The following is a 27896-nucleotide window of genomic DNA, read 5'->3' as shown; positions in this document are numbered from 1 at the left end:
GAATACATGTAAAGTCTTTGAGATTCCAAAAAGGCTTTAATGGGATACTGGTAATGAGCGCGCGTAGCGCGCCAAAAAACGTATTTTACACTATTTTGGGCCATAATCGGGGTAAAAAATGGCTTTACTGGCACATATGCGCGCGTAGCGCGAAAATTTTTTATATGCTCTTGTTCTTTTGGCATTTTCTAGTTTAAAACTTTTTTGACCCCCCTCCTTTAGTAACCAAAACTTTTTGGTCCCCCCCTTTGTGCATCTCAAAACTTTTTGTGTCCCCCCCCCCCACACTTTGCCCAGTCCCCCCACCAAAGTATTTATGAACGGTCCCTAAATGATGGGTTGAGTGATGTGTGTGTTTTCAATTGTCTCCTGTCTCTCAATACTCTGTAAATGATGGGTCGGTTGATGTGTGTTTTGAACTGTCTCCTGTCTCTCAGTACTCTGTAAATGATGGGTTGAGTGATGCATATCAAATCCTTTTATTGAAAATGTCAACTTAAGTTATTTAGTAAAATGCATGTACAATGTATAGTGAAGCTCATAACCTTGAATGAACGAGAGTCCAGTGCAGCTTACATGCAAGCTCATATTACACCAATCCACTAACAGCTACTAACCTATGTCTGCAGTCATCTGTTTCTGCATACAACGCATGCGCGTTGCGAATGCATGTGTTGGAGGCTAGTAGCTGCTAGTCACTGAAAATTCAGCGAGTAGCTAGTAGTTCCACCAAAACTTTTACTATAATTTAGATTCGCGACCCTGATATTTGACCTATCATGATGTATTTGACATTGTTAGTTCCAGAAATAGTACAAGAATACTCCTGGGACTGGTGAGTTAAAATGGATGGCGCTAGTCCACGTACGGATAGAAGAAAGAGTTAACTTTTGGTCAAAACAGTGCACTGACACAGTAAACTCACAGAAAAGAAGTAAAAAACTTGGCACTTAAAAATTTCACGCTCCATTTTGGGAGCAGGTGAGGCCTATACAATCATATGCAAAATGTTCATGCTGTGTTGAATTAAACAAAAAATGACCCCATTTTGGCAATTTTTGTGGATGAATTGCAATGGGACATTTCGTGCTGGACAGTTCTTGTCTAAAGGTTGACAAAGGATTTGATATGGTGTGTTTTCAACTGTCTCCTGTCTCTCAATACTTTGTAAATGATGGGTTGAGTGATGTGTGTGTTTTCAACTGTCTCCTGTCTCTCAATATACTCTGTAAATGATGGGTTGAGTGATGTGTGTTTTCAACTGTCTCCTGTCTCTCAGTACTCTGTAAATGACGGGTTGAGTGATGTGTGTGTTTTGAACTGTCTCCTGTCTCTCAATACTCTGTAAATGATGGGTCGGTTGATGTGTGTGTTTTCAACTGTCTCCTGTCTCTCAATACTCTGTAAGTGATGGGTTGAGTGATGTGTGTGTTTTCAACTGTCTCCTGTCTCTCAATACTCTGTAAATGATGGGTATAGTGATGTGTGTGTTTTGAACTGTCTCCTGTCTCTCAATACTCTGTAAATGATGGGTTGAGTGATGTGTGTGTTTTGAACTGTCTCCTGTCTCTCAATACTCTGTAAATGATGTGTTGAGTGATGTGTGTGTTTTGAACTGTCTCCTGTCTCTCAATACTCTGTAAATGATGTGTTGAGTGATGTGTGTGTTTTGAACTGTCTCCTGTCTCTCAATACTCTGTAAATGATGGGTTGAGTGATGTGTGTGTTTTCAATTGTCTCCTGTCTCTCAATACTCTGTAAATAATGGGTTGAGTGATGTGTGTGTTTTCAACTGTCTCCTGTCTCTCAATACTCTGTAAATGATGGGTTGAGTGATGTGTGTGTTTTCAACTGTCTCCTGTCTCTCAGTACTCTGTAAATGATGGGTTGAGTGATGCGTGTGTTTTCAACTGTCTCCTGTCTCTCAATACTTTGTAAATGATGGGTTGAGTGATATGTGTGTTTTCAACTCTCTCCTGTCTCTCAATACTTTGTAAATGATGGGTTGAGTGATGTGTGTGTTTTCAAATGTCTCCTGTCTCTCAGTACTCTGTAAATGGGTTGAGTGATGTGTGTGTTTTCAACTGTCTCCTGTCTCTCAATACTCTGTAAATGATGGGTTGAGTGATGTGTGTGTTTTCAACTGTCTCCTGTCTCTCAATACTCTGTAAATGATGGGTTGAGTGATGTGTGTGTTTTCAACTGTCTCCTGTCTCTCAATACTCTGTAAGTGATGGGTTAAGTGATGTGTGTGTTTTCAACTGTCTCTTGTCTCTCAATACTCTGTAAATGATGGGTTGAGTGATGTGTGTGTTTTCAACTGTCTCCTGTCTCTCAATACTCTGTAAATGATGGGTTGAGTGATGTGTGTTTTCAACTGTCTCCTGTCTCTCAGTACTCTGTAAATGATGGGTTGAGTGATGTGTGTGTTTTCAACTGTCTCCTGTCTCTCAGTACTCTGTAAATGATGGGTTAAGTGATGTGTGTGTTTTCAACTGTCTCCTGTCTCTCAATACTCTGTAAATGATGGGTTGAGTGATGTGTGTGTTTTCAACTGTCTCCTGTCTCTCAGTACTCTGTAAATGATGGGTTGAGTGATGTGTGTGTTTTCAACTGTCTCCTGTCTCTCAATACTCTGTAAGTGATGGGTTAAGTGATGTGTGTGTTTTCAACTGTCTCTTGTCTCTCAATACTCTGTAAATGATGGGTTGAGTGATGTGTGTGTTTTCAACTGTCTCTTGTCTCTCAATACTCTGTAAATGATGGGTTGAGTGATGTGTGTGTTTTGAACTGTCTCTTGTCTCTCAATACTCTGTAAATGATGGGTTGGTTGATGTGTGTGTTTTCAACTGTCTCCTGTCTCTCAATACTCTGTAAATGATGGGTTGAGTGATGTGTGTGTTTTCAACTGTCTCCTGTCTCTCAATACTTTGTAAATGATGGGTTGAGTGATGTGTGTGTTTTCAACTGTCTCCTCTCTCTCAATACTCTGTAAATGATGGGTTGCCATTTACCAGTGTGTGTTGTTACTCCGTATAGTCTTCGCCGCCGCCGGTTTCGAGGCTGGCGACCAGATTCAAAACAGCGGCAGAAGAGACTAGACTTTGGACTATGGATATCGTTGCTTTGCGACAATTTTTTAAATATCTCTAATTTCTCATGAAATACGAGCTTCAAACACAACGGTTGCACATGGTAATGTAAAGATGGATTATCTGTTCAGATATATACATGTATGATAAAAAAGAGATTTTTGATGGTATAATCCCAGAAAAAATATACAACATCTCTGAATACCCCCCTTTAAAGGTATGAAGCAAGAGACTCAGCAGGCAACATTGCAAGTAATATGTAAACTGAATCAAGCCAATTATGTAGACAAGTTCAGTTGACATATCAAACTGAGAGAGTTATATATATATCTGCTGTAGGCCTAAATCTCATGTATAGGCTGTACTCGTTTGAACGCCACGAATGCACTCTATGTGCTGCTATGCAATATATTTATCAATTTGCATAAAAGCCATCAAGTTAAAAAAAATTGGCCAATTCAAAATCGATTCTGCACCCCTCCAAGCGATGAATGTCAAATTGAACGCGCGCTTCGCGCGCATTTTGGCAAAGATTAATTTAAGACCGATATTCAACTTCATTTTAACCAAAATTACTTATTATGGCCGTGCGACATTTACGAGAGAATAAAATCATTACATGTTCAATTCGCCGGCTGATCCGCCATGAGCTGTTATGGCGTGTGGTGGTGAGCCAACGACATGTAATCGTTAGTGCACGCTGGTTCGAATCCGAACGGTTCTGATTTTTTCTCTCCTTTATTATAATGCCAGTTTGTCTGAGCTCCATTTCTTTAAAAATTACTTATTGGTAGGCCCTATTTGTCGAAATTTTAGCGCGCTCCATGCCCAATTGCTCCAAGAATCGGGGGGAGGGAGGGCGTCATTATTGTATCCTTAGCCCTGGGCGTCACAACCCTTAGGTACGCCACTAGTATGTTCAGATCATTCCATGTATTTCTAGTTCCCAGGTAGGCCTATGAGGTGTTGGTTCCAGTCGGTAATCAACGAACGAATGTTCAGTCAGCCAGCAGGTCGTGCAGCGAGCGTCTAGTTTCTAACTTCCACGACCCGTAGCTCGGTAGCTCAATGCAGTTGCGTGGTCGAAACCCCAAATTGGAATTCAAATTTCTCCTTAAAATATCATAAAATAATTTGCTTTTCTGCAAAATATTATATCTATATACTATATATTAGTGTTTGATGATAAAATTATGGCTTAAAACATATTTTGGAAGGTCAAACTTACCTCGGAAAAAAATCATATGATTCGCCTCAAATTTCGGTCAAGAAATGTGGTTATTTTTCACATAATATCGGATCATGATCCAGAAAAAACACAATATTTCCAAAGTTTGATCTGTTTTCCACGTAATACAAGTATTCAATTTAGCCTACATGAAATATTTCCGCCCGGATAATAACACGAAAAATATCTCAACTATCGACATCAAAATTATTTTCGTCCATGACAGAATCTAACACGAGGAGCTCAGGCTAAGCTGCATACGGTTACCACACCTGTGGGGTAAATAACCATATAACGGCTACAAAACACTCCATTTTGAAAATTATTTTTTATTAAAAAGAAAGCATTTCACTTTTTTTAATTTCTGAAACAGTTGTTTTATTTCTTTTTAACTTCTAGCGGTACAAACTGAATAATCAAATTACTATGGTATTTACATTTTGGAAGAGATTTATACAAATGCAATGCATTGGCAGATCATAGTCCTTCGAGAATGACCTCAGCTATGGGGGGGGGGGCTCGGCGAAGCCAAGCATGTTCGGCAAAGCCGAACAACGAGGCCGAAGGCCAAGTCGCCTCGCTATTAATAGATTTTAACCCACACCTAAGCCGATAGTCATTCTTGAATCGTATAAACTAAATATTTATTGTTCGGATTTGTTCCATTCTACGTTCCAAGCCTCTGATTTCTTTCTGCAGTACGGTGCAGGTCCAGGAATAAAATTCACAATTCCAACCACAAGACGACGCACGTCTTTGACGTCATTTCTCATCAAATACCGTCTCGGTCTCAGTCAGAGATTTGCTTCCATAATTTACAATTCAACAGTCCCCTTAAAAATAATGACAGTCTACAGTCATGACAGTGTTTTAGAGATATTTATATATGAATTGTAGTTCCTCATCAACCACTGAAGTTCCATGTTTGTCTCTGTCGTTTTCCTCTTTGTTGTGCGGTTTTTCGTGCCTCCCGTCACAGATCCTGGAATCGTAAATAATATAAAAAATAGAACAAATAAATTAATAATTAATTAATTATTTAACAAGATAAAATAATTATAAACTTCAAACAATAACGATTTAAATTAAATTTGCAAGCCATATTATTAATGTAAAATGCAAGCTAGCTCCACAATATTATAATCATTGATTGATTTCGAGTCCATTTCAAAATCGACCCCAATTGCAAATCGTGTTTTTGCAAACTGAACCAAACCACGATGTAATGAATTTGGTATCACACGAAAGCTTACATCCTTCGCTACGTGACTAATTCACTCGTTTTTTCACATCGAATTCCACCCGGATAATAACACGGTTTGAAGATTCCAAATTTCAACACCCCAAATTTTCATCGGAACAACTTTTCATCATCAAACAAGAACAAAAACATGTCGAATTTGGTATCATTCTACGGCAAATTTTGTAAGCAAAACTACTCACCGTCCATGTTGAGGGTGCACCGAGAAAAATAGATATGTTATGCAGAATTTTGTTCTGATTAAGATGATATCAAATATATATTTCAAAGTAAGACGTAACTCGACTTATAGCCTAAAACGTGACCCCTATTTTGCACGTAAAGTCTATGGAAAGCTATTTTGTGGCATGTACCCTTTAAGGAGCAATTCCATGCGTTTTCCGCGCGTCTTTATCTATTTAAAATGCACGCGAAGAAAAGAGGAGGACATCAACAAGCGCGTTCATGGACGCCGCCAGGTTTTTCGCTGTATGTGCGTTTGCCGCGAATAGGCCTGCTTTTATTTCCAATTTAATAAAAGTTCCGATTTTGGTTGAAGTTTGAAACCTTTTGATATGAATAAAGAAGAGTTTCAAAATATTGAAAACATTTTTATTGGTGTTTAAATTACAAAGAAGTTTTTCAATTTCATTGTTATTTTTTAACCAATTTTTTTTTTATTTAAACTCAAGTTTTGGCCTTCAATTTTAATAAAATTACATAAAATATTAGATTTAAGATATTTAAGTTTCTAGTTTGCTTTATTTATACCACTGTCCAGTATTTTAAATTGTTATAACATTCAAAGTTTAATTTATATTAATATTTAATTTCAAATAGCCATTCATTACATTTGCTTTTTGCACAAAACGGGTTAAAAGTGACGCTGAAGGGGGGTAGGCCTACTTGATTGACATTTCTTGTCTTTTTAAATATTCTGCAGGTACTGAGAATGTTTTAATTTTGAAGTTATGCACTTGTAAAAGATGTTTAAAGAACGTTTACTCTTAACATCAATTAATATCTTCATGAAAATAGCAAATCAGCAACCATTGTGCATTCATGTGCATCAAAATGACGAAAATGGCAATTGTCGGCTATCATGCTTGTGCTTGAAATCGACATCCTGTCTGAAGTATGAAAGAAAATAACCCAAAATTTCTTACAATTAATTCAAAATGTAGTGAAAAAAGATAACAAAATCATTTTCAAGGCCTAAAAACGATGTTTTAGCCTCTTCAAGGAGCAATTCCATGCGTTTTCCGCGCGTCTTTATCTAAAAATGCACGCGAAGAAAAGAGGAGGGACATCAACAAGCGCGTTCATGGACGCCGCCAGGTTTTTCGCTGTATGTGCGTTTGCCGCGAATAGGCCTGCTTTTATTTCCAATTTAATAAAAGTTCCGATTTTGGTAGAAGTTTGAAACCTTTTGATATGAATAAAGAAGAGTTTCAAAATATTGAAAACATTTTTTATTGGTGTTTAAATTACAAAGAAGTTTTTCAATTTCATTGTTATTTTTTAACCAATTATTTTGTCATTTAAACTCAAGTTTTGGCCTTCAATTTTAATAAAATTACATAAAATATTAGATTTAAGATATTTAAGTTTCTAGTTTGCTTTATTTATACCACTGTCCAGTATTTTAAATTGTTATAACATTCAAAGTTTAATTTATATTAATATTTAATTTCAAATAGCCATTCATTACATTTGCTTTTTTTTTAATATCTGGTTAAAAGTGACGCTGAAGGGGGGGTAGGCCTACTTGATTGACATTTCTTGTCTTTTTAAATATTCTGCAGGTACTGAGAATGTTTTAATTTTGAAGTTATGCACTTGTAAAAGATGTTTAAAGAACGTTTACTCTTAACATCAATTAATATCTTCATGAAAATAGCAAATCAGCAACCATTGTGCATTCATGTGCATCAAAATGACGAAAAATGGCAATTGTCGGCTATCATGCTTGTGCTTGAAATCGACATCCTGTCTAAAGTATGAAAGAAAATAACCCAAAATTTCTTACAATTAATTCAAAATGTAGTGAAAAAGATAACAAAATCATTTTCAAGGCCTAAAAACGATGTTTTAGCCTCTTCAAGGAGCAATTCCATGCGTTTTCCGCGCGTCTTTATCTATTTAAAATGCACGCGAAGAAAAGAGGAGGGACATCAACAAGCGCGTTCATGGACGCCGCCAGGTTTTTCGCTGTATGTGCGTTTGCCGCGAATAGGCCTGCTTTTATTTCCAATTTAATAAAAGTTCCGATTTTGGTAGAAGTTTGAAACCTTTTGATATGAATAAAGAAGAGTTTCAAAATATTGAAAACATTTTTTATTGGTGTTTAAATTACAAAGAAGTTTTTCAATTTCATTGTTATTTTTTAACCAATTATTTTGTCATTTAAACTCAAGTTTTGGCCTTCAATTTTAATAAAATTACATAAAATATTAGATTTAAGATATTTAAGTTTCTAGTTTGCTTTATTTATACCACTGTCCAGTATTTTAAATTGTTATAACATTCAAAGTTTAATTTATATTAATATTTAATTTCAAATAGCCATTCATTACATTTGCTTTTTTGTCAAAACTTGTTAAAAGTGACGCTGAAGGGGGGTAGGCCTACTTGATTGACATTTCTTGTCTTTTTAAATATTCTGCAGGTACTGAGAATGTTTTAATTTTGAAGTTATGCACTTGTAAAAGATGTTTAAAGAACGTTTACTCTTAACATCAATTAATATCTTCATGAAAATAGCAAATCAGCAACCATTGTGCATTCATGTGCATCAAAATGACGAAAAATGGCAATTGTCGGCTATCATGCTTGTGCTTGAAATCGACATCCTGTCTAAAGTATGAAAGAAAATAACCCAAAATTTCTTACAATTAATTCAAAATGTAGTGAAAAAGATAACAAAATCATTTTCAAGGCCTAAAACGATGTTTTAGCCTCTTCAAGGAGCAATTCCATGCGTTTTCCGCGCGTCTTTATCTATTTAAAATGCACGCGAAGAAAAGAGGAGGGACATCAACAAGCGCGTTCATGGACGCCGCCAGGTTTTTCGCTGTATGTGCGTTTGCCGCGCGCGAATAGGCCTGCTTTTATTTCCAATTTAATAAAAGTTCCGATTTTGGTAGAAGTTTGAAACCTTTTGATATGAATAAAGAAGAGTTTCAAAATATTGAAAACATTTTTTTATTGGTGTTTAAATTACAAAGAAGTTTTTCAATTTCATTGTTATTTTTAACCAATTTTTTTGTCATTTAAACTCAAGTTTTGGCCTTCAATTTTAATAAAATTACATAAAATATTAGATTTAAGATATTTAAGTTTCTAGTTTGCTTTATTTATACCACTGTCCAGTATTTTAAATTGTTATAACATTCAAAGTTTAATTTATATTAATATTTAATTTCAAATAGCCATTCATTACATTTGCTTTTTGCACAAAACGGGTTAAAAGTGACGCTGAAGGGGGGGGGGGGGGGGGAAGGCCTACTTGATTGACATTTCTTGTCTTTTTAAATATTCTGCAGGTACTGAGAATGTTTTAATTTTGAAGTTATGCACTTGTAAAAGATGTTTAAAGAACGTTTACTCTTAACATCAATTAATATCTTCATGAAAATAGCAAATCAGCAACCATTGTGCATTCATGTGCATCAAAATGACGAAAATGGCAATTGTCGGCTATCATGCTTGTGCTTGAAATCGACATCCTGTCTGAAGTATGAAAGAAAATAACCCAACATTTCTTACAATTAATTCAAAATGTAGTGAAAAAGATAACAAAATCATTTTCAAGGCCTAAAAACGATGTTTTAGCCTCTTCAAGGGTGCATGCCACTAAATCCGCGTGTGAAGCGGTTTCCGGTAAAAGTTTATCACGACTATAGTCCCAACTTTGCATAAAAAATGTGCAAAATCGGTACAATATTAACAATTTTAGTGTTGCAAATCGTGTTTTGCTAGAACTTGTAAATGTGATCTCTACTAATTTGAACAGAAAACGCGAACATTTGAGTGATGTTTACGATGATGAGCGCACGAACACACGAGGTCAAACCGCGGTTAGCAGTCGGACGTAAACAAGGGAAAATCGGGTCTTTTTATATAGCGCTATTTTTCTCAAAAAGTAGACCTAAAATATGGTGTCATTTTCAGATATGTTATGCAGAATTTTGTTCTGATTAAGATGATATCAAATATATATTTCACAGTAAGACGTAACTCGACTTATAGCCTAAAACGTGACCCCTATTTTGCACGTAAAGTCTATGGAAAGCTATTTTGTGGCATGTACCCTTAATTTAAGGAGCAATTCCATGCGTTTTCCGCGCGTCTTTATCTATTTAAAATGCACGCGAAGAAAAGAGGAGGGACATCAACAAGCGCGTTCATGGACTAGACTAATTCCAATCAGCCGTCTACACTTCGCATGTACTGTGTATGCTTCGTAGTGACCCCAGACAAACAAGTACCTAGACCTATGACTGCCCATCCCTTACCACAGCGGGAGGTGAAGCCCCGTATCCAAGGTGATATTGACGGATTGACGGGGTTACTAGGCGCGGAGAAATATTGCGTACATTCTGACGCGCTCGTTTGCGTGGTTACTGCGCGGTTATCGCCCGCGTCAAATGCAGCATGTTCCGTAGACGCGAACACGTCTGCTTATTTGCGTCTGGGTTGCGTCCTTGTCAAAATTGTTGCTATGCAGTGTTGACTTCACTACGCGAAGCAAAGTCATAGGTCTAGGTGGTATGTCTATGGTAGTGACGACTGATTATCTTACAGCCAATATCATGACGGACTTCTGAAAACTATTAAATGCGACTTCAGTTGTGCGCCGTAGCGCGACTGACTAGCGGCGCCCGCGCACCGCGTCGTTGTACCGCGCCGCTGTGACAAGATCGCGCTCTGAACTTCTAAAAACAACAAACTCGGTCAAAAGGTCAATTTGGACACAACTGCGCATGCTCTATGCCACAGGAATCCTGTTGCAAAATCCGTCACTTTTTTTCCACGTAGTTTTCTCAGTCGTCAATCCAGACGGTTGACGACTGAGGGCAGCAGTCTAGTTCATGGACGCCGCCAGGTTTTTCGCTGTATGTGCGTTTGCCGCGAATAGGTCTGCTTTTATTTCCAATTTAATAAAAGTTCCGATTTTGGTAGAAGTTTGAAACCTTTTGATATGAATAAAGAAGAGTTTCAAAATATTGAAAACATTTTTTATTGGTGTTTAAATTACAAAGAAGTTTTTCAATTTCATTGTTATTTTTTAACCAATTTTTTGTCATTTAAACTCAAGTTTTGGCCTTCAATTTTAATAAAATTACATAAAATATTAGATTTAAGATATTTAAGTTTCTAGTTTGCTTTATTTATACCACTGTCCAGTATTTTAAATTGTTATAACATTCAAAGTTTAATTTATATTAATATTTAATTTCAAATAGCCATTCATTACATTTGCTTTTTGCACAAAACGGGTTAAAAGTGACGCTGAAGGGGGGGTAGGCCTACTTGATTGACATTTCTTGTCTTTTAAATATTCTGCAGGTACTGAGAATGTTTTAATTTTGAAGTTATGCACTTGTAAAAGATGTTTAAAGAACGTTTACTCTTAACATCAATTAATATCTTCATGAAAATAGCAAATCAGCAACCATTGTGCATTCATGTGCATCAAAATGACGAAAAATGGCAATTGTCGGCTATCATGCTTGTGCTTGAAATCGACATCCTGTCTGAAGTATGAAAGAAAATAACCCAAAATTTCTTACAATTAATTCAAAATGTAGTGAAAAAGATAACAAAATCATTTTCAAGGCCTAAAAACGATGTTTTAGCCTCTTCAAGGGTGCATGCCACTAAATCCGCGTGTGAAGCGGTTTCCGGTAAAAGTTTATCACGACTATAGTCCCAACTTTGCATAAAAAATGTGCAAAATCGGTACAATATTAACAATTTTAGTGTTGCAAATCGTGTTTTGCTAGAACTTGTAAATGTGATCTCTACTAATTTGAACAGAAAACGCGAAAATTTGAGTGATGTTTACGATGATGAGCGCATGAACACACGAGGTCAAACCGCGGTTAGCAGTCGGACGTAAACAAGGGAAAATCGGGTCTTTTTATATAGCGCTATTTTTCTCAAAAAGTAGACCTAAAATATGGTGTCATTTTCAAATATGTTATGCAGAATTTTGTTCTGATTAAGATGATATCAAATATATATTTCAAAGTAAGACGTAACTCGACTTATAGCCTAAAACGTGACCCCTATTTTGCACGTAAAGTCTATGGAAAGCTATTTTGTGGCATGTACCCTTGACTCTGCTTTTGCACTAGGGGTCACAAATCGCCCTCAAAAGTTCAGACATAGTCTTTTGGTCCAGTCGCAAAGCGACTGATTATAGCGAACTCGCTGTTAGAAAATCGGTGACCTCGACTGTGTGTGTGTGACCTGCTGGCTGACTGTGTTATTCACCAATCAACCGTATAACTTTGTTCATGGGTCAACTGTTTGTGCTTAACTTGTAGCAGTACACTGATTCTCTACCTGACCATCAGGGGGATGACACTCACCTCATTTGCATGGCAAAATTACCCGTCTCCTCTGCAGCCAATTTGTTTTCGCTCCATCGAAATCAAGCTGGTCACGGAGGAGACTACCTTCCTTTGTGTTTGTTCATTTGTGTATGGAGAGCCTTTCTTGGAGTCCATGACTTAGGCTACTACGCTCTCAGCTAGAGTCCGACGCTGCATTGTACTAGAAATACCTTTTCTGTGAAATCGCTATAGAGCCAATCGGGAACACGTATTCAATTTATAAATATAGCATTAAATTAGTATCACATAGTGGCCTCCGTGCAGTGGAAAACCTTAATTCTTTCATCAAAAAGAAATGAAAATGACCAAAAAACCGGATCCACCTGTACGCCTATAAAATGGGCACAGAAATTTGTCTCAAATATGAATGAATTTTAAGAAACATACGGGATATGATGAACCAATGACCTGACGCCATGATAGCAGGATCTATTAGTTGTTTTATATACAATGCATATACCGTGTTGTCATAATACCAATATTTGGCATAATATATCATAACGACTAATATTTAGTATTGTAAATATGCAGTTCATATGCACAAACGAACACTGATCTTTATGATATTCAGGTTGTTGTACATCTCATATAACATGTCATATAGGAGGTCATATGTGTTGACCTTCTCCTATTGTATTTGTTCATCTGTGTATGGAGAGGATTAGCGCCATTAAACGCCATTAAAACTCCATCATCAGTATTAGGGCGTAGTTCAGTGAACTCACCAGATTGCTATTCCAAGTACTTTGATAAATACAGATAATATGTATTGATGGGTCGAGGCGATTGCATTGAAAACCTAATACATTATTCATAACAGTTACGTAATCAATCGATAGTGCGGACACTTTTCATTTGCAAACCACCAAAATTCATGATCTTTTAGCGTTGGAAAAGAAACCACGTGAATAGAGTGCCCTCTCAAGAATATCAACTCTCTGCTGACCATGCTGACTACAACTGGATAGGACAGTAGCCAATGACGCAATGACAAGTTTGTAATTGATTTCCTTGGGCTAATAGTTAGACGGTCTCTGTCTAAACCTGGCATTTATTGATCCATGCCATACATTTATCGGAAGTACTCGCATTTTACACGTTACTACTCAAAACATTTGAAGGATCGGTCTTATTTATTAGCAATTTTCAAAACCAGAACTGTAAATCAGGTGAGTGTTATTTAATTCAGCAATATTTAGTCAACTGAACACTTGCGCTACCAAGTACAGGCAATTCGCCGTCGAAGTGACGTAATGATCGGATTTAAGCCATATTATAACATTTTCATACAAAAAAGATTAGCATTTCTTTGCTGTCAGTTCTTACTGTCAGATATACCCTTTTATTTTTGAGCCGAACAACAAAAGAAAATTGTAATTTACTACCAGCGCATATGTCGCCAATACGTACCACTCCTTCGGTCATGTTATGGTACGACCCTTTGTTGTGGAGATCAACGTCCCGCACGCCGTGTACGTACTGTGTGTTATGAACATCGTGTATGCGTTCGACTAATAATTCCATCGTAATAATAAAACGTCGTTTTATTCAAAACTAGCGGGATACCCGCGCTTCGCGCGGGTCCCCGCTAGATGAGTAAATGGGAGCGATCACTAAAACAGGAGGAATTACTGAAAAGGTAGAATCATTGAAAGGTAAATTTTATTTTTCTAAACCTGTCCCTTCTTGCATTTCCATTTTCTTTTCAGTTTATTCTGCACGGGCCTAGTTTGTTTCCATTAAAACAAAATGCTATGTAGCTTGTGATTTTCCGTTTCCATGTTATTTATCTATCTAGGCCTAACCCCATTCCCATTATTTTCTAAATCTATCCTTTCTTATACGTTTCCCTTTATAGCTTCATTTTTATCAGCTGCTTAGCTTGTGATTTCCCGTTTCCTTCAGTTGTTATTTATTTTTCTTATTTTTCGAGATTAGTTTCTAATTTTAACTTCTTTTTCCCTTAATTTTCCTGATTAGTTTCTTTCTTTCCCTCTTTAGTTTGCTCCCGTTTCATTTAGTTACTGTAATCATAAACTGTATAATAGGCCTACCCGTAGGCCTACCTTTTTTGTCTTCTTCTTTTTTTCTATTCATTTAGCTCCTTTCTTTCTCTTCAGTTTCTTTTGCATAGGTCTATTTTGTTCCCATGCTGCTTAGCTCGTGATTTCCGTTTCCATGTTATTCATTTATTGACCCCCGTTCCCATGCATTATTTTATAAATCTACCATTTCTTTCATTTCTCCTTTTAGTTTTGGCTTTTTTTCTACATTTTGTTCCCATTTTTCATATTGCCTGCTTAGCTTGTGATTTCCCGTTTGAATTTTATCTATTTAATTCTGTTCTCATTATTTTAGTTTTTTTACATGAGTTATTTATTTATTTATTTATTTATTTATTTTAATTGTTTTAATTTTTTTAATTTATTAATTTATTTATTTATTTATTTATTTATTTATTTATTTATTTATTTATTTATTTATTTATTTATTTATTTATTTATTTATTTATTTATTTATTTATTTATTTATTTATTTATTTATTTATTCTTTCTTTCATTTTTAGCTTCCTTCTTTCCTCTCGTATCCTCAACCCGACCCATCCATAGGCCTACCTTTTCAGTTTTGTCTTCCTTTCTTTTCTTTTCTATTTCTCTGGCACGGAAACTTGGTCTGTGCATATTATGCACCCCGTACGTGCGCGTCACATTGCTCAGTACGCCGACGTACTAACGCCAACCCCCTGCTGCCAGTTAGTTACGGTCCCGGGTTACGGTACGCGCTACCACTGAGTTTTGACAACAAAACATCCCGGGAAAAACCCCGGTTTTAACCATATTTTCACTGATTTTGAGGCCAATTCTTGGTCTTGATCGTTTTCAACCAAATAAAGTGCAATGCGTTCCCCGTATATTCCTCAATCTCCCGTATGAATGTGGCTGTAAAACTAAACGACGATTCATTATAGGCCTAGAATCTATATAAATAAAAGGAAAGTTGCCCATCTTGTGCGCGAGTGTTATAAAAGGAAAGTTGCCCATCTTGTGCGCGAGTGTTCTCCGAATTGCCTAGACTTTCGGCTTTGATTTAGTGGAATATTGATCGGGTACATATTGCCATTTTTCCATCGGACATTCGTTTTTGCAAAAATTGGTGGTAACTAAGAGAATAACATAAAAAACTGTCGTGTTGCTATGCAAAATCGCATGCAGTGGCATTGTGGGTAATAAGGACAGTGTGAACCGAGTAATAATATTTCCATTAAAAAACCATACGCAGAGCAACATTGCCCTGTTTTCTGCCAATTGCGAGGTGGCCAAGAAATGATTCAGGCTATCTAGATGCACAACATTCGTTTTTGCAAAAATTGGTGGTAACTAAGAGAATAACATAAAAAACTGTCGTGTTGCTATGCAAAATCGCATGCAGTGGCATTGTGGGTAATAAGGACAGTGTGAACCGAGTAATAATATTTCCATTAAAAAACCATACGCAGAGCAACATTGCCCTGTTTTCTGCCAATTGCGAGGTGGCCAAGAAATGATTCAGGCTATCTAGATGCACAACATCGCGTACTTTAAGAATGATCTTACGAGCTTTTCGCCCTTACGCAGAGCTACGCACCCCATTTTCCGCCACTGCACCGAAGTTGGCAGCCAAGAGATTAAGGCTACGTCGCGTGAATTTTATTATTTATTCTAGGCCTATGAATCGTCGTTTAGTTTTATAGCCAAATTCATACGGGAGATTGAGGAATATACGGGGAACGCATTGCACTTTATTTAGTTGAAAACGGTCAAGACCAAGAATTGGCCTCAAAATCAGTGAAAATATGGTTAAAACCGGGGGTTTTCCCGGGATTTTTTGTTGTCAAAACTCAGCGGTAGCGCGTACCGTAACTAACTGGCAGCAGCGCGTTTGGCGTTAGTACGTCGGCGTACTGAGCAATGTGACGCGCACGTACGGGGTGCATAATATGCACAGACCAACTTTCCGTGCCCACCCGAGAAATAGCCTAGAAAGGAAGACAAAACTGAAAAGGTAGGCCTATGGAGGGTCGGGGTGTGGATTATATGCATGGTACTGGATTCGGTTAAGAGATTACCCGCCAAGATGATAAAAAATCGTGAGGATATGAGAGGAAAGAAGGAAGCTAAAAATGAAAGAATAAATAAACAAACAAACAAACAAACAAACAAACAAACAAACAAACAAATAAATAAATAAAAAAATAAATAAATAAATAAATAAATAAATAAATAAATAAATAAATAAATAAATAAATAAATAAATAAATAAATAAATAAATAAATAACTCATGTAATGAGAACAGAATTAAATAGATAAAATTCAAACGGGAAATCACAAGCTAAGCAGGAAATATGAAAAAGGGAATAAAATGTAGAAAAAAGCCAAAACTAAAAGGAGAAATGTAAGAAATGGTAGATTTATAAAATAATGCATGGGAACGGGGCTCAATAAATGAATAACATGGAAACGGAAATCACAAGCTAAGCAGCATGGGAACAAAATAGACCTATGCAAAAGAAACTGAAGAGAAAGAAAGGAGCTAAATGAATTTAAAAAAAAAAAGACAAAAAAGGTACGGGTAGGCCTATTATACGGGTTATGGTTACAGTAACTAAATGAAATGGGAGCAAACTAAAGAGGGAAAGAAAGAAACTAATCCGGAAAATTAAGGGAAAAAAGAAGTTAAAATTAGAAACTAATCAGGAAAAATAAGAAAAATAAATAACAACTGAAGGAAACGGGAAATCACAAGCTAAGCAGCTAATATAAATGAAGCTATAAAGGGAAACGTATAATAAAGGATAGATTTAGAAAATAATAGGAATGGGGTTAGGCCTAGATAGATAAATAACATGGAAACGGAAAATCACAAGCTAAAGAGCATTTTGTTTTAATGGAAACAAACTAGGCCCGTGCAAAAGAAACTGAAAAGAAAATGGAAATGCAAGAAGGGACAGGTTTAGAAAAATAAAATTTACCTTTCAATGATTCTACCTTTGCAGTAATTCCTCCTGTTTTAGTGATCGCTCCCATTTACTCATCTAGCGGGGACCCGCGCGAAGCGCGGGTATCCCGCTAGTAAATAATAAAATTCACGCGACGTAGCCTTAATCTCTTGGCTGCCAACTTCGGTGCAGTGGCGGAAAATGGGGTGCGTAACTCTGCGTAGGGGCGAAAAGCTCGTAAGATCATTTTTAAAGTACGCGCTGTTGTGCATCTAGATAGCCTGAATCATTTCTTGGCCACCTCGCAGTTGGCAGAAAACAGGGCAATGTTGCTCTGCGTATGGTTTTTAATGGAAATATTATTACGTGGTTCACACTGTCCTTATTACCCACAATGCCACTGCATGCGATTTTGCATAGCAACACGACAGTTTTTTATGTTATTCTCTTAGTTACCATCAATTTTTGCAAAAATGAACCTCAGATGGTTTAATGGCAATATGTACCCGATCAATGTACGAATAAATCAGAGCTGAAAGTGAAATCATCTCTGAGTCTATTCGCGCACAAGATTTAGCGACTTCCTTTTATTTATATAGATCTCTGATTTTGACAAAACTACAGCACCTAGAGTCTTGATTTTTGCAGATTATATTGGTTTAATAAAGTACAATGTAATCGTGTAAAAAAATGAATTTTAAAAAATCAGCGAGGGCGCCCTCCTCAGCAAATGTTATAATATGGCTTTAAGTACCATAGCAATAGATAAATACAATTTTTGAATATATCGCCCTGTACTACAACGTTCACGCGGTACGCGGTACCTATGCATTGAACCATAGATGTCAAAGAACAGGGATAAAGACCTAAATATTATTGTAATATATAGAATATGCATATTATGCTCGCACCTGTTAGACTGCAACCTGCTTGTAGTGCGGGGCGATCTATTCAAAAATTGTATTCATCTATTGCTATGGTAGTTAATCCGATTATCACTTCGACGGCGAACTACGCCGCCGCCAGTGAGCTCGCCATTCAATAAAGCATGGGGACCTTGCAATTAATGTGCCCGTAAAATTGTTCACTTAGCGAAGAAGTCACACAAAATATATTATCAACTTTTCCAGGAAATAATCGTTTTTGTATCTTAAAAGTTAGCTACAGACTGGACATTTGAATTTGGATTTGGAAGATACCTTCTCTTAAATAACAGTATTGCGAACCACCAGCATACATAACTCGATGTAGAGAGTCTTTCCTATTCAGAGGAAATATTGCAATTACACACCTTATTGCCTTTTAACAATAACCATTGACACTAGCACATATCAGAGAAGATGTAAGAAAAGGATGGAGAACAGAATTATATCCTTGAGATAATCCCGTAGGTAATCCTGTTGCACCTATCATTATCCTTTATTCTCAAGTGGTGGGTTAACCAACAGTTAACAATGAGAGGAAATTCCTGAACCTAGTTCAGTTGGGGATGATTTGAAGTGACCGCCAATTATGACCATTTGATATTTAATACCAGCAATGTGAAAAAAAAGAAAGAAATAATGTAGTGCCAAAATAATGTACCCTTTTACGGAAGGAGCAAAGTTTAACAAGTTATAACTCCGCTACTGAAGTACGAATGTCAGCGGCGAATGTCAGGTTATTATTTCCCAGGCTTTAAAAAAATTGCAGGCAGAGGTGGGAATCGATCTCGGTACCTCCCGGTTAAACAGCACTGTGAAAGACCACTAGACCAACTAAATATCTGTTGTGAGATGTGTGACATTAATCTTTGATATTGCTTAATGGAACAAATCGCGGAATTAAATCAGTAATAAAAGAAATAGATTCTTATATAGCGGTCAAATTAGATAAAGGGGAAATATTTGTCCCTGCTCGAAAGAAAATATAGGTTAGAAAATTATCAAATAAATTTAAATTACAAATTGAGATTTTATATTTCTTTCTTTCACGAGGCGACATTATCACAGACAAACACTGTATAAGCTAAAAACTCGACGCTCATCACTAGATGCTGTCATTTAGCTCAATGGTAGAGCATCAGACTGCTGATATCAATATCGTTGGTTCGAGTCCTCCTGTCAGCAACATGGTTATATTTATGATTTTAATGCTACGCTAAAATTTGTTCAATTTTTTCGTTTATTTATTTATTTATTTATTTATTTATTTATTTATTTATATATTTATTTATTTATTTATTTATTTATTTATTTATTTATTTATTTATTTGTTTTTGATTATTTATGTAAATAGTTTGATATATTTGAAAGAGGTATTTGAGCAATTTTATAATCCTATGGGGTCATTTTGAACCACCATCACTCCCAACTTGCCAAACGCACAACACCTATGAGTTTGCATCATACATGTCGTCATTAGTCACGATTATGCACTTTCAGTTTCCCACGCGTTTGAACGGGAATTGGATTGCGTACTTTTTCGATGTCTAGTGAGCAAATTTTTTATTATTTTGAGAAAATGATGTCAAATTTTCTATTCTATATTGTTTGGTAATAATGTCTTTTGCCAATAGTATGTTTAAAGTTGTAATTTTGTGTTTTTGATCGCAAAGATCGGATATTTTCGTTCCCGATTCGAATTCTGAACCCTTCGCAAGGGTGCCGATTTCGCCAGAACTTTGACGATAATTTTGCCTTTTTGGACACTTAAATGCTTTCGATCCTTAATTTTGTTTCAACCGAGTCTTAAATTATCAAGCACAATACAGTTGGTACCACATTTATATACATTGATGAAATTTTAAAGATTTTTTTTCAAGTTTCTAACCGGCGCAAATCGTTAAGTGTGTATTTCCCATTGACATCCAAAATGGCGCAAGCCAGTCCTCAATATACATAGGTACGGCGTATATAGGACTGGCAAGCGAGTCTATGTCATCATCATAAAAATTTGAAATTCAGGTCCCACAAAAATACAGTAATTGTGCAAAAGAGGACATAAATAATTTCTTTCTGCAACCATAATGGGCCGCAATATATTACTAACCGCATAGTCCGAGGCAAGGTTCATTATTGTCAGGGTTAGGGTCTTAGGGTTAGGGTCTTATGGTTAGGTTAGGGTTAGGGTTAGGGTTAGGGTTAGGGTTAGGGTTAGGGTTAGGGTTAGGGTTAGGGTTAGGGTAAGGGTTAGGGTTAGGGGTTAGGGTTAGGATTATATTCGTATTTATTATACTAGTAATAGTATATTGTGTGTATGCAGTTTATTCCGTAATCAATAAGTATCATAAACAAACACCTTTCTGGCACAACGGATCATAGCACAGTCGTGTAGGCATTAGACTATGGATACAAAGGTTGTGGGTTCGAACCCCAGGTAAACCGTTATAGAATTTTAATTCTATCGATTTCTTTTTATTTTATTAAGTAAGAGGAAATAATAATGGTAATAAACTCGTGTTATATCCACACCACTCCACGCCATACATAAAATCTCCCAGTCACATTTCCCCAATATGAAATTTTTAAAAAGTAAAATTTTAATTTTAATTCTTTTAAAGTTTGCCAGAGGCGGGGTTCGAACTCACGGCTCACCGCTTTGGCTAGTATCACGTATACCATACGTCCAGCGCCTTAGACCGCTCGACCACGAAGAACTTGATAGTGTCATCGTGAAAATTTATACCTATAATATTTAATAAATCGCAACTTCATTACTGCATCATATTTTGGAATTTTACCTGCTTAAAACATGAATGTGAATTATAATAAAGCTACCATTATTTATATTGTTGCATTCTCAAGCGCATAGAGACAATTAATACGAGGGTCCTATGAATAGGCCTACATACACAATACATAAAATCGATTTTGATATCGGCCATGTGCTCTGCTGTGCATGTGGTTTCCCGCAGTGGCGGAAGTTGTATTACGAAGTGCATCCGAACTCCATTTTGAAGCAAATGATTTTGACAAGGCATTGGATTGTTCCAGTTTGCATCCTAAATCCACATTACACCCTAATTTTATTTACAAAATCAAAAGATTAGATTATCATAACAACAAAACGGTAATCTTTTGTCGGGTCTAATGTGAAAATTACATTAAAAAAATGCAGTTTTTACAGAATTAATTTTCACTTAATTCCAAAAAAAAAATGGCGTATATAAGATTGAAATAAATTCTCTACCTTCTATACTAGATCAATTGTGACGCAAGTTGTTATCAAAAATTGTTGTGATAGATGTACAGTTAATATTCATATTATCCATTACCTATCTGATGGTACAGTTTTTACACAGAAAATATTTATTTGAAAAACCTGCCACTCGGCTTTTTCCGGAAAGGTCACAGGGTCGCCGTGACCTGTGCAATAATTACAATTAAAATTTTTCTTATTCTAACAGCAAGCGTTTCTAGAATATATTATGGCGAAATGTGGTGTATGTTATATCTAGCCTCATAGGCCTATTAATTACATGTATGTACTATGTGTTATCGCATTGTGGCCCATTATGGTTGCAGAAAGAAATAACGCACGCCGGCAACTAGACTACTATACAAAAAAATAGTATCAAATCTTTCCTGCTCAATCACTATAATACTTGCAAATAGATCATAGTTTACTAATCTAATCCTGTAATATAGACCTGTTATATCACCTGTATTGGCATGTAGAGTCTATAGATGGTTTGTTATGGTAGGGATTAGTGTCCGATCTCTGTAATGTAATGTAAATGAAGCATATTGATATGCAGGAAGAATCGATCAGGGCGCTATCTATTAGGGAAGATAAACACTATTCAAAATATCAATAGACAAGAAGAAAGGGATGTAGAGATTTGTAATTGAGTCATGCATGATTTATCAGAAGGTTCTTTCCAATTCCCAAACGTAATGATAATTTCAGTAGAACACAAGGACACTTCATCCTGTCTTGAATTAAAATTGTTAAATTGACATTAAAATTTCGATATATAATGTATAGTAAATTTTTCGATTTTTACAGTCACGACTTTCAAATCGAGCAAAATACAGACACAGTTAGACTTTCCCGTTATGATATACGTTTGAGACAATTTTACCCACCTATACGCGTATAATTATTCAGGTGAGACTTGTAGGTTCGAAGAAATGGACGTTTTTGTAACACGCAATTTCACTTTCGGTAGTTTCATTTCTGCACTTCCCACCATAGATTGATCCAAGGCCAATTAACATCATCAGCAATGGCAACGACAGCAGCAGTAGACAACCTCTGCGGCAAGATACAAACAGGTATGTATGTACGAAGGTAAGGTCATAGGTAAGGTATGCTTATTTAGAAAAACAGCAACTTGAATTTATTGACCCATAAATTTAGCTAAATTTATCTACTTCCTCGACGCGGACGACACGATGTAAAGAATTATGGTACCAGTTGCGTTCACCCCTGTCCTAAAAAAGACACAATATGTCAGCACATTCATGGTGTCCAAAAGAGTACAGCTTCTACAGTCTGTCCACTTAGAAGTACAAACCAAATCTTTGGCATCGGGGATCGATGCTTTGCGTGGCACGCGAGCGCGACGCGACGCGTAAAGAGCGTGGTGCACAAATCGCGCAGCAGTTGGCGGGCCAAAGAAGCATTGTACTGAAATAATTATTCTCATACCTCCAGTTTCCGAGGTCTATTTACTTTGTACTTCTATGTGGACAGACTATATACATGAGATTCTCCACCTGACTACAACTGGATAGGACAGTAGCCAATGATGCAATGACAAGTTTGTAATTGATTTCCTAGGGCCAATAGTTCGACGGTCTCTGTCTAATCCATACATTTATCGGACGTACTTGCATATATTAGATGTACTTATTTTGAAAGCAGGTTAATGTTTGTATATTTTGCATGAAGATGAGTCGTGGGTCGTGGAGGTAATAGAATGTGGGATAAAAGGTTTAATGTTGTTGTAGGAGGTTATTGGGCGCGAGTTAATGTAGCTGTAATGGAGCTAATAATGGAAATTCGGAAATGACAATAAACATATGCTTATGCATTATGGGTTGAAGCATAGACAGTAGAGATCCCGGGGGTAGAGATGTGAATAGAGGTGTTTTATATGACGAAGACAACTTTATCGATGTAACTTTTTGGGCGTAAATGTTGAAGTAGTTGCCAATTTGATCGTTTTAGTAAGAGAGGGCCTCTGATGGTCATCTTTCTTTGATGAAAAATATAATATCACAATGGCAATAGATGTTTACAATTGTGTTATCCTCGATGATATGACAATAAATGAGTTAATAAAACATTGAAAAAAATCAGGTGGTGTACTAATATGAATGTATGATGTGGTCCGGAAAGAATAAAAGAATTGCGAAAAACTTGATTTTTGACGAATCAGAATTTCTGGATCTGGATTATTTACTGCCCAACGCCCCTAAAGAGGAGTCACACGAGCAGGGTGGTGCTAATCTGCATATGCTTTGGTGGTTGCTTATTCTTTGCTTTCTTTGAAGTACTGTTTCACTGTTGTCTTAAACTTGTCCTTATCTTCTATGTCTGTGATGTAATGTGGTAACTTATTCCAGTCAATAATAGTACGATTGATAAATGAGTATTTCAAACAGTTTTTCGTTGCTGGTAGTTGAGTGAATTTACTGTGTCGAGAGGAGCGTTGGACCGGGCGAAGGATATTATGCATTGGAATGGCGAGGTGACCCATTAGAGCTTGGTGGAAGACTGAGATTCTTGTTGTCATCCTACGTTCTTCGAGGGGCTCCCAATCAAGTTTGTCTTTCATGGTTGTCACACTGCTGAATCTTTCATAATCGGCCATTGCAAATCTTGCGGCACGATTTTGCACCGCTTCAAGTTTCTGTATGAGTTCCTTTGTATTCGGATCCCACACAGATCCACAATACTCCATACCTGGACGAATGAGAGATTTATAAGCCAGGCTTTTTATGTGTCTTGAACATGAATACAGGTTTCTTTTAATAAATCCCAGAGTTCTGTTTGCCTTTGCAGCAGTATTATTAATGTGTGAGTTCCAAGTTAATTTTGAGTTCAGTGTTACCCCCAGATATGGGTACTCACTAACTTCCTCCAATGGGGTGTTATTTAAGGTGTATCTATAATCTAATTGTTTTCTAGCATGAGTAATTTTGAGGACAAAGCACTTTTTGGCGTTAAATCTCATTTGCCATTTTGACTGCCATGCAGATAGCGCATTCAAATCATTTTGTAACATGTCGGCATCTTCAGATCCGGTTATTTTCCTAAAAACCACGCAGTCATCTGCGAACAATTTCACAGAAGATGTTAAGTTCTGAGGCAGATCATTAATGAAAATGAGAAAATCCAATGGGCCAGTAACCGTGCCCTGAGGGACACTAGATTTAACGTCTACCCAGTCAGAGCACTGACCATCCACAACAACACGTTGTTTTCGTTGGGTTAAAAATGCTTTAGTCCATTCAAGTGTTTTCCCCCGAATCCCGTAATTTTTCAACTTCAGTAGCAAGCGTTGATGTGGCACCTTATCGAACGCTTTTTCGAAATCCATAATTATAACGTCCACTTGTTGTTTTTGATCAAGGTGGGTAGCTATTTCCTGGATGGTATTGATTAGCTGAGTCTCACAAGAGTGGTTTTTTCGAAAACCATGTTGGTTAGCGCACAAAATGCCGTGTTTGTCCAGATGTTTCATGATGTTGGATTTTAGGACATGTTCAAAAATCTTGCTGCAAACTGAGGTTAGATTTACAGATCTATAGTTTGCTGGGTTTGTCTTGTCTCCCTTTTTGTATATCGGCGAAATGTTTGAAATCAACCAGTCACTAGGAACAACTCCACTGTCATAAGAGTGTTGGCATATGATTTTTAAAGCCTTTCCTATTTCTTTTGCAGTTAATTTCAGATACTTAGATGAGATACCATCAGGGCCTGTTGCTTTATTTTGGTTAAGATCTTCTAGCAACTTGATCACCCCATCTTCATAAATTTCAAAGTCTGGCATAGATGGAATTTCACTATCAGGCATTTTAGGCATGTTTTCCAAATCCTCCTGAGTGAATTGGGACATGAATTGATTGTTGAGAATATCAGCTTTCAGTTTACTTTAGGAAACCAATTTTCCTGACGATGGATCTCTCAGGGCGGCAATTCCTGAATTATCATTTTTTAATGACTTGATAAAACTGTAAAGCTGTTTTGTTGACTCTAAACATGTTTCATGTATGTATTTTCTATAGGCTCTTCTTGTTTCTTTCTTGACTAACTTTCTTAACTCATAATATTTGTTCCAATCCTCCTGTGTGTTTCTCTTTACTGCACTATTATATGCTCTCTGTTTTCGTCTCTGATACCGCTTAATGTTTTGTGAAATCCAGGGGGTTGTGTTGTTCTTCTTTACTATTTTTGAAGGAACATGTTGCGCAATCGATGTTTCCACCTTATCTTTGAACTGACACCATAGGTCGTTTACATCAGTCACTGTAAGATTTTTACGCTCCAAATCCTCACTTATCTTAAGTGCATCTGCCTTCAAACCTTCGGTGTTAGCTCTGTGATACATAAACACTTTCCTGGGGATTTGTTTTGATTTTTTAACACAAATATCAATGACTACTGATGGTATGCCGTCATGATCGTTCATCCCAGGGACGGTTGTTGCCTTGACAACCAAAGTAGGATTTGAGGTGAAGAAAAGATCCAAAGTTTTCTTCTTCCTTGTTGGCCTGTCAATAAGCTGCTCTAAACCGAAATCATTGGCTAAATCAATCATCTCTTTACACAGACCAATTTTTTGGCCTCCCGGTTTGACGGTCTAGGTTGACCAATTTATGTCACCCAGGTTTACGTCACCTCCGATCCAGACGTGGCCAAAGTGATCTTTATTGATCTTATCAAGGGATTCTCTAAATTTACCCAGGTATGCCAAATTTGAGTCTGGTGGTCTATAGAAGGCGCCAATGATGACAGGTTTGGCACCCATAATTTCAATTTGAGCCCAAAGAACCTCACAATCAGTGTCTAGGTCAGCTCTATGCACACCGATAATATCATTTTTCATAGCAATTAAAACACCACCATAAAATTTTAGATTTTTCTGATTTGGGTCCCTGTCTTTTCTAATAACCGTATAGTTTGATGGAAAAACCTCACTACTTTGGGTGTCTGGGCCCAACCAAGTTTCGGTACCGATAACAACATCTGGGTCATGTGTTTCCAAGCAAACCGCTAATTCGGCTACCTTGCCCTGTATGCTTTGGAAGTTTATGACCAGTGTTTTTAACGGTCGGCTATTTCTTTTACTAGCTTGGTTTCTCTCTTTGGACTTTTCTTTAGTTCCAGTTTTATTGTCTTTGTTCACCTGTATGCGTTCTTTGTTAGGCTTTGGATTGCTTTTGTTATGAGGAGAGGATGTTGCAATTGGTGATTTGATGCAGAAATCTTCATCTGTTTTATCTGTTGTGTCCAGTGACTCCAGCGTGCTGTAACTATTGGCAAGTTCAATGGACCCTGAATCAAAAAGGCTGCTGGAAAAGTTTGGCATGTTACAATGCCAACAAATCCAAGTTATCTTGCTGTTTTCAGCAAACACCTCAAAGTTGGTAGTATTCATACCCAAACAATCAACATGATACCACCCGTCGCAGTAGTCACAGCATATCGCACGTTCGCCCCACAGACATGCTTTGTGACACATGAGACAGGGAAATTGGGAATCAGAAGCATTTGTACTGGAACCCATAGTTACATCAACACTGGGCGTCGGCCCTGGATTGGGATGACAATCATGAGCCTGCACTATGACAAGCATACATATATACAATAAGGCAGATTTATTTGGTTTATTTGAACCATTATATACCTGTATGTATGATTTATTTACTTTGAGGCAATGGGTAGGCACATATTTGAACATGAACTCTGAGATCAAACCTGTCATGTCTGTACAATCTCTCTTGTATGCGTATCTTATACCCCGGTCGCTGGCATTGTTTACACTTCCCGCTCGGTCGTCATGTGACCATGGTGCCGCCGGTCGAACCATCATCCAGGTGATGATAATTAGAGATATTGTACTCACAGTTATGGAAGCCATAGTCACACAAATGAAATATGTAGAACAATTCGAAGCACAAACAAGATAATAGGTCACCCCACACAATCCGCCGCTACCCTACGCCCGTCCTTTGCTGATGTGTACTCCATATCCATAGCGTCAATCACGTACGCCATCTTCCACAGTACAGATACAGTTCAACAGAAGGCTATTCTAATCTTGTCAGAAATCTCCAGATAATTCAACCATCCGATGTCAAAAACGGCTCAAAAAGCAACCACCTTGCAGATAAAAGGTTTCTTGATGTTATGAATCCTTTATTTGTGGGGAACTTATGCTCAAAAAGATGAAATTTTCGAGCTTGGGACGGAGCGATGTTCAGACACGTCCTCTCAGTTCGCAACCACAGCACCCACTCCTTGTATTGTGTATGTAGGGTACCGTATCTCAGCAAATGCTTGGGTATATTCGAAAGTGAATATGAAAAAGTAGTGCGAAAGTTATTCGCAACTAGGGCTGTAGCAGTGTTCCAAAATTCTGGATATCAGGTCAACAATGCACTCCAAAATGTGTGGAATGATCTGCCAGGGGTATACCTTGACCATCTTGATCAGTATTGTAAATGCAGTGTATATTGTTGTAGGCAAGAGGAAAGGTTAAAATAAGTAAATTTGAACCTTTATCAATCATTCTGTGTACAA

General features: G+C 37.0%; 1 protein-coding gene across 1 annotated transcript in view; it reads left to right on the top strand.

The window, feature by feature from the left end:
• Positions 1 to 13143: 13143 nt before the first annotated feature.
• LOC140155141 (N-acetyltaurine hydrolase-like) overlaps positions 13144 to 27896 on the top strand; it is a 36485-nt gene continuing 21732 nt past the window's right edge. Inside the window, exons 1-2 of the mRNA XM_072177860.1 lie at positions 13144 to 13352; positions 22338 to 22417. Coding sequence (XP_072033961.1) covers positions 22369 to 22417 — 49 coding nt within the window. The 5' untranslated portion in view covers positions 13144 to 13352; positions 22338 to 22368. The remainder of the gene's footprint in view (positions 13353 to 22337; positions 22418 to 27896) is intronic.

Source organism: Amphiura filiformis, chromosome 6 (assembly GCF_039555335.1).
Source record: "Amphiura filiformis chromosome 6, Afil_fr2py, whole genome shotgun sequence".
Classification (NCBI taxonomy): domain Eukaryota; kingdom Metazoa; phylum Echinodermata; class Ophiuroidea; order Amphilepidida; family Amphiuridae; genus Amphiura; species Amphiura filiformis.
Note: the sequence above shows the minus strand (reverse complement) of the source record. Positions and strands in the feature narration are given on the sequence as shown.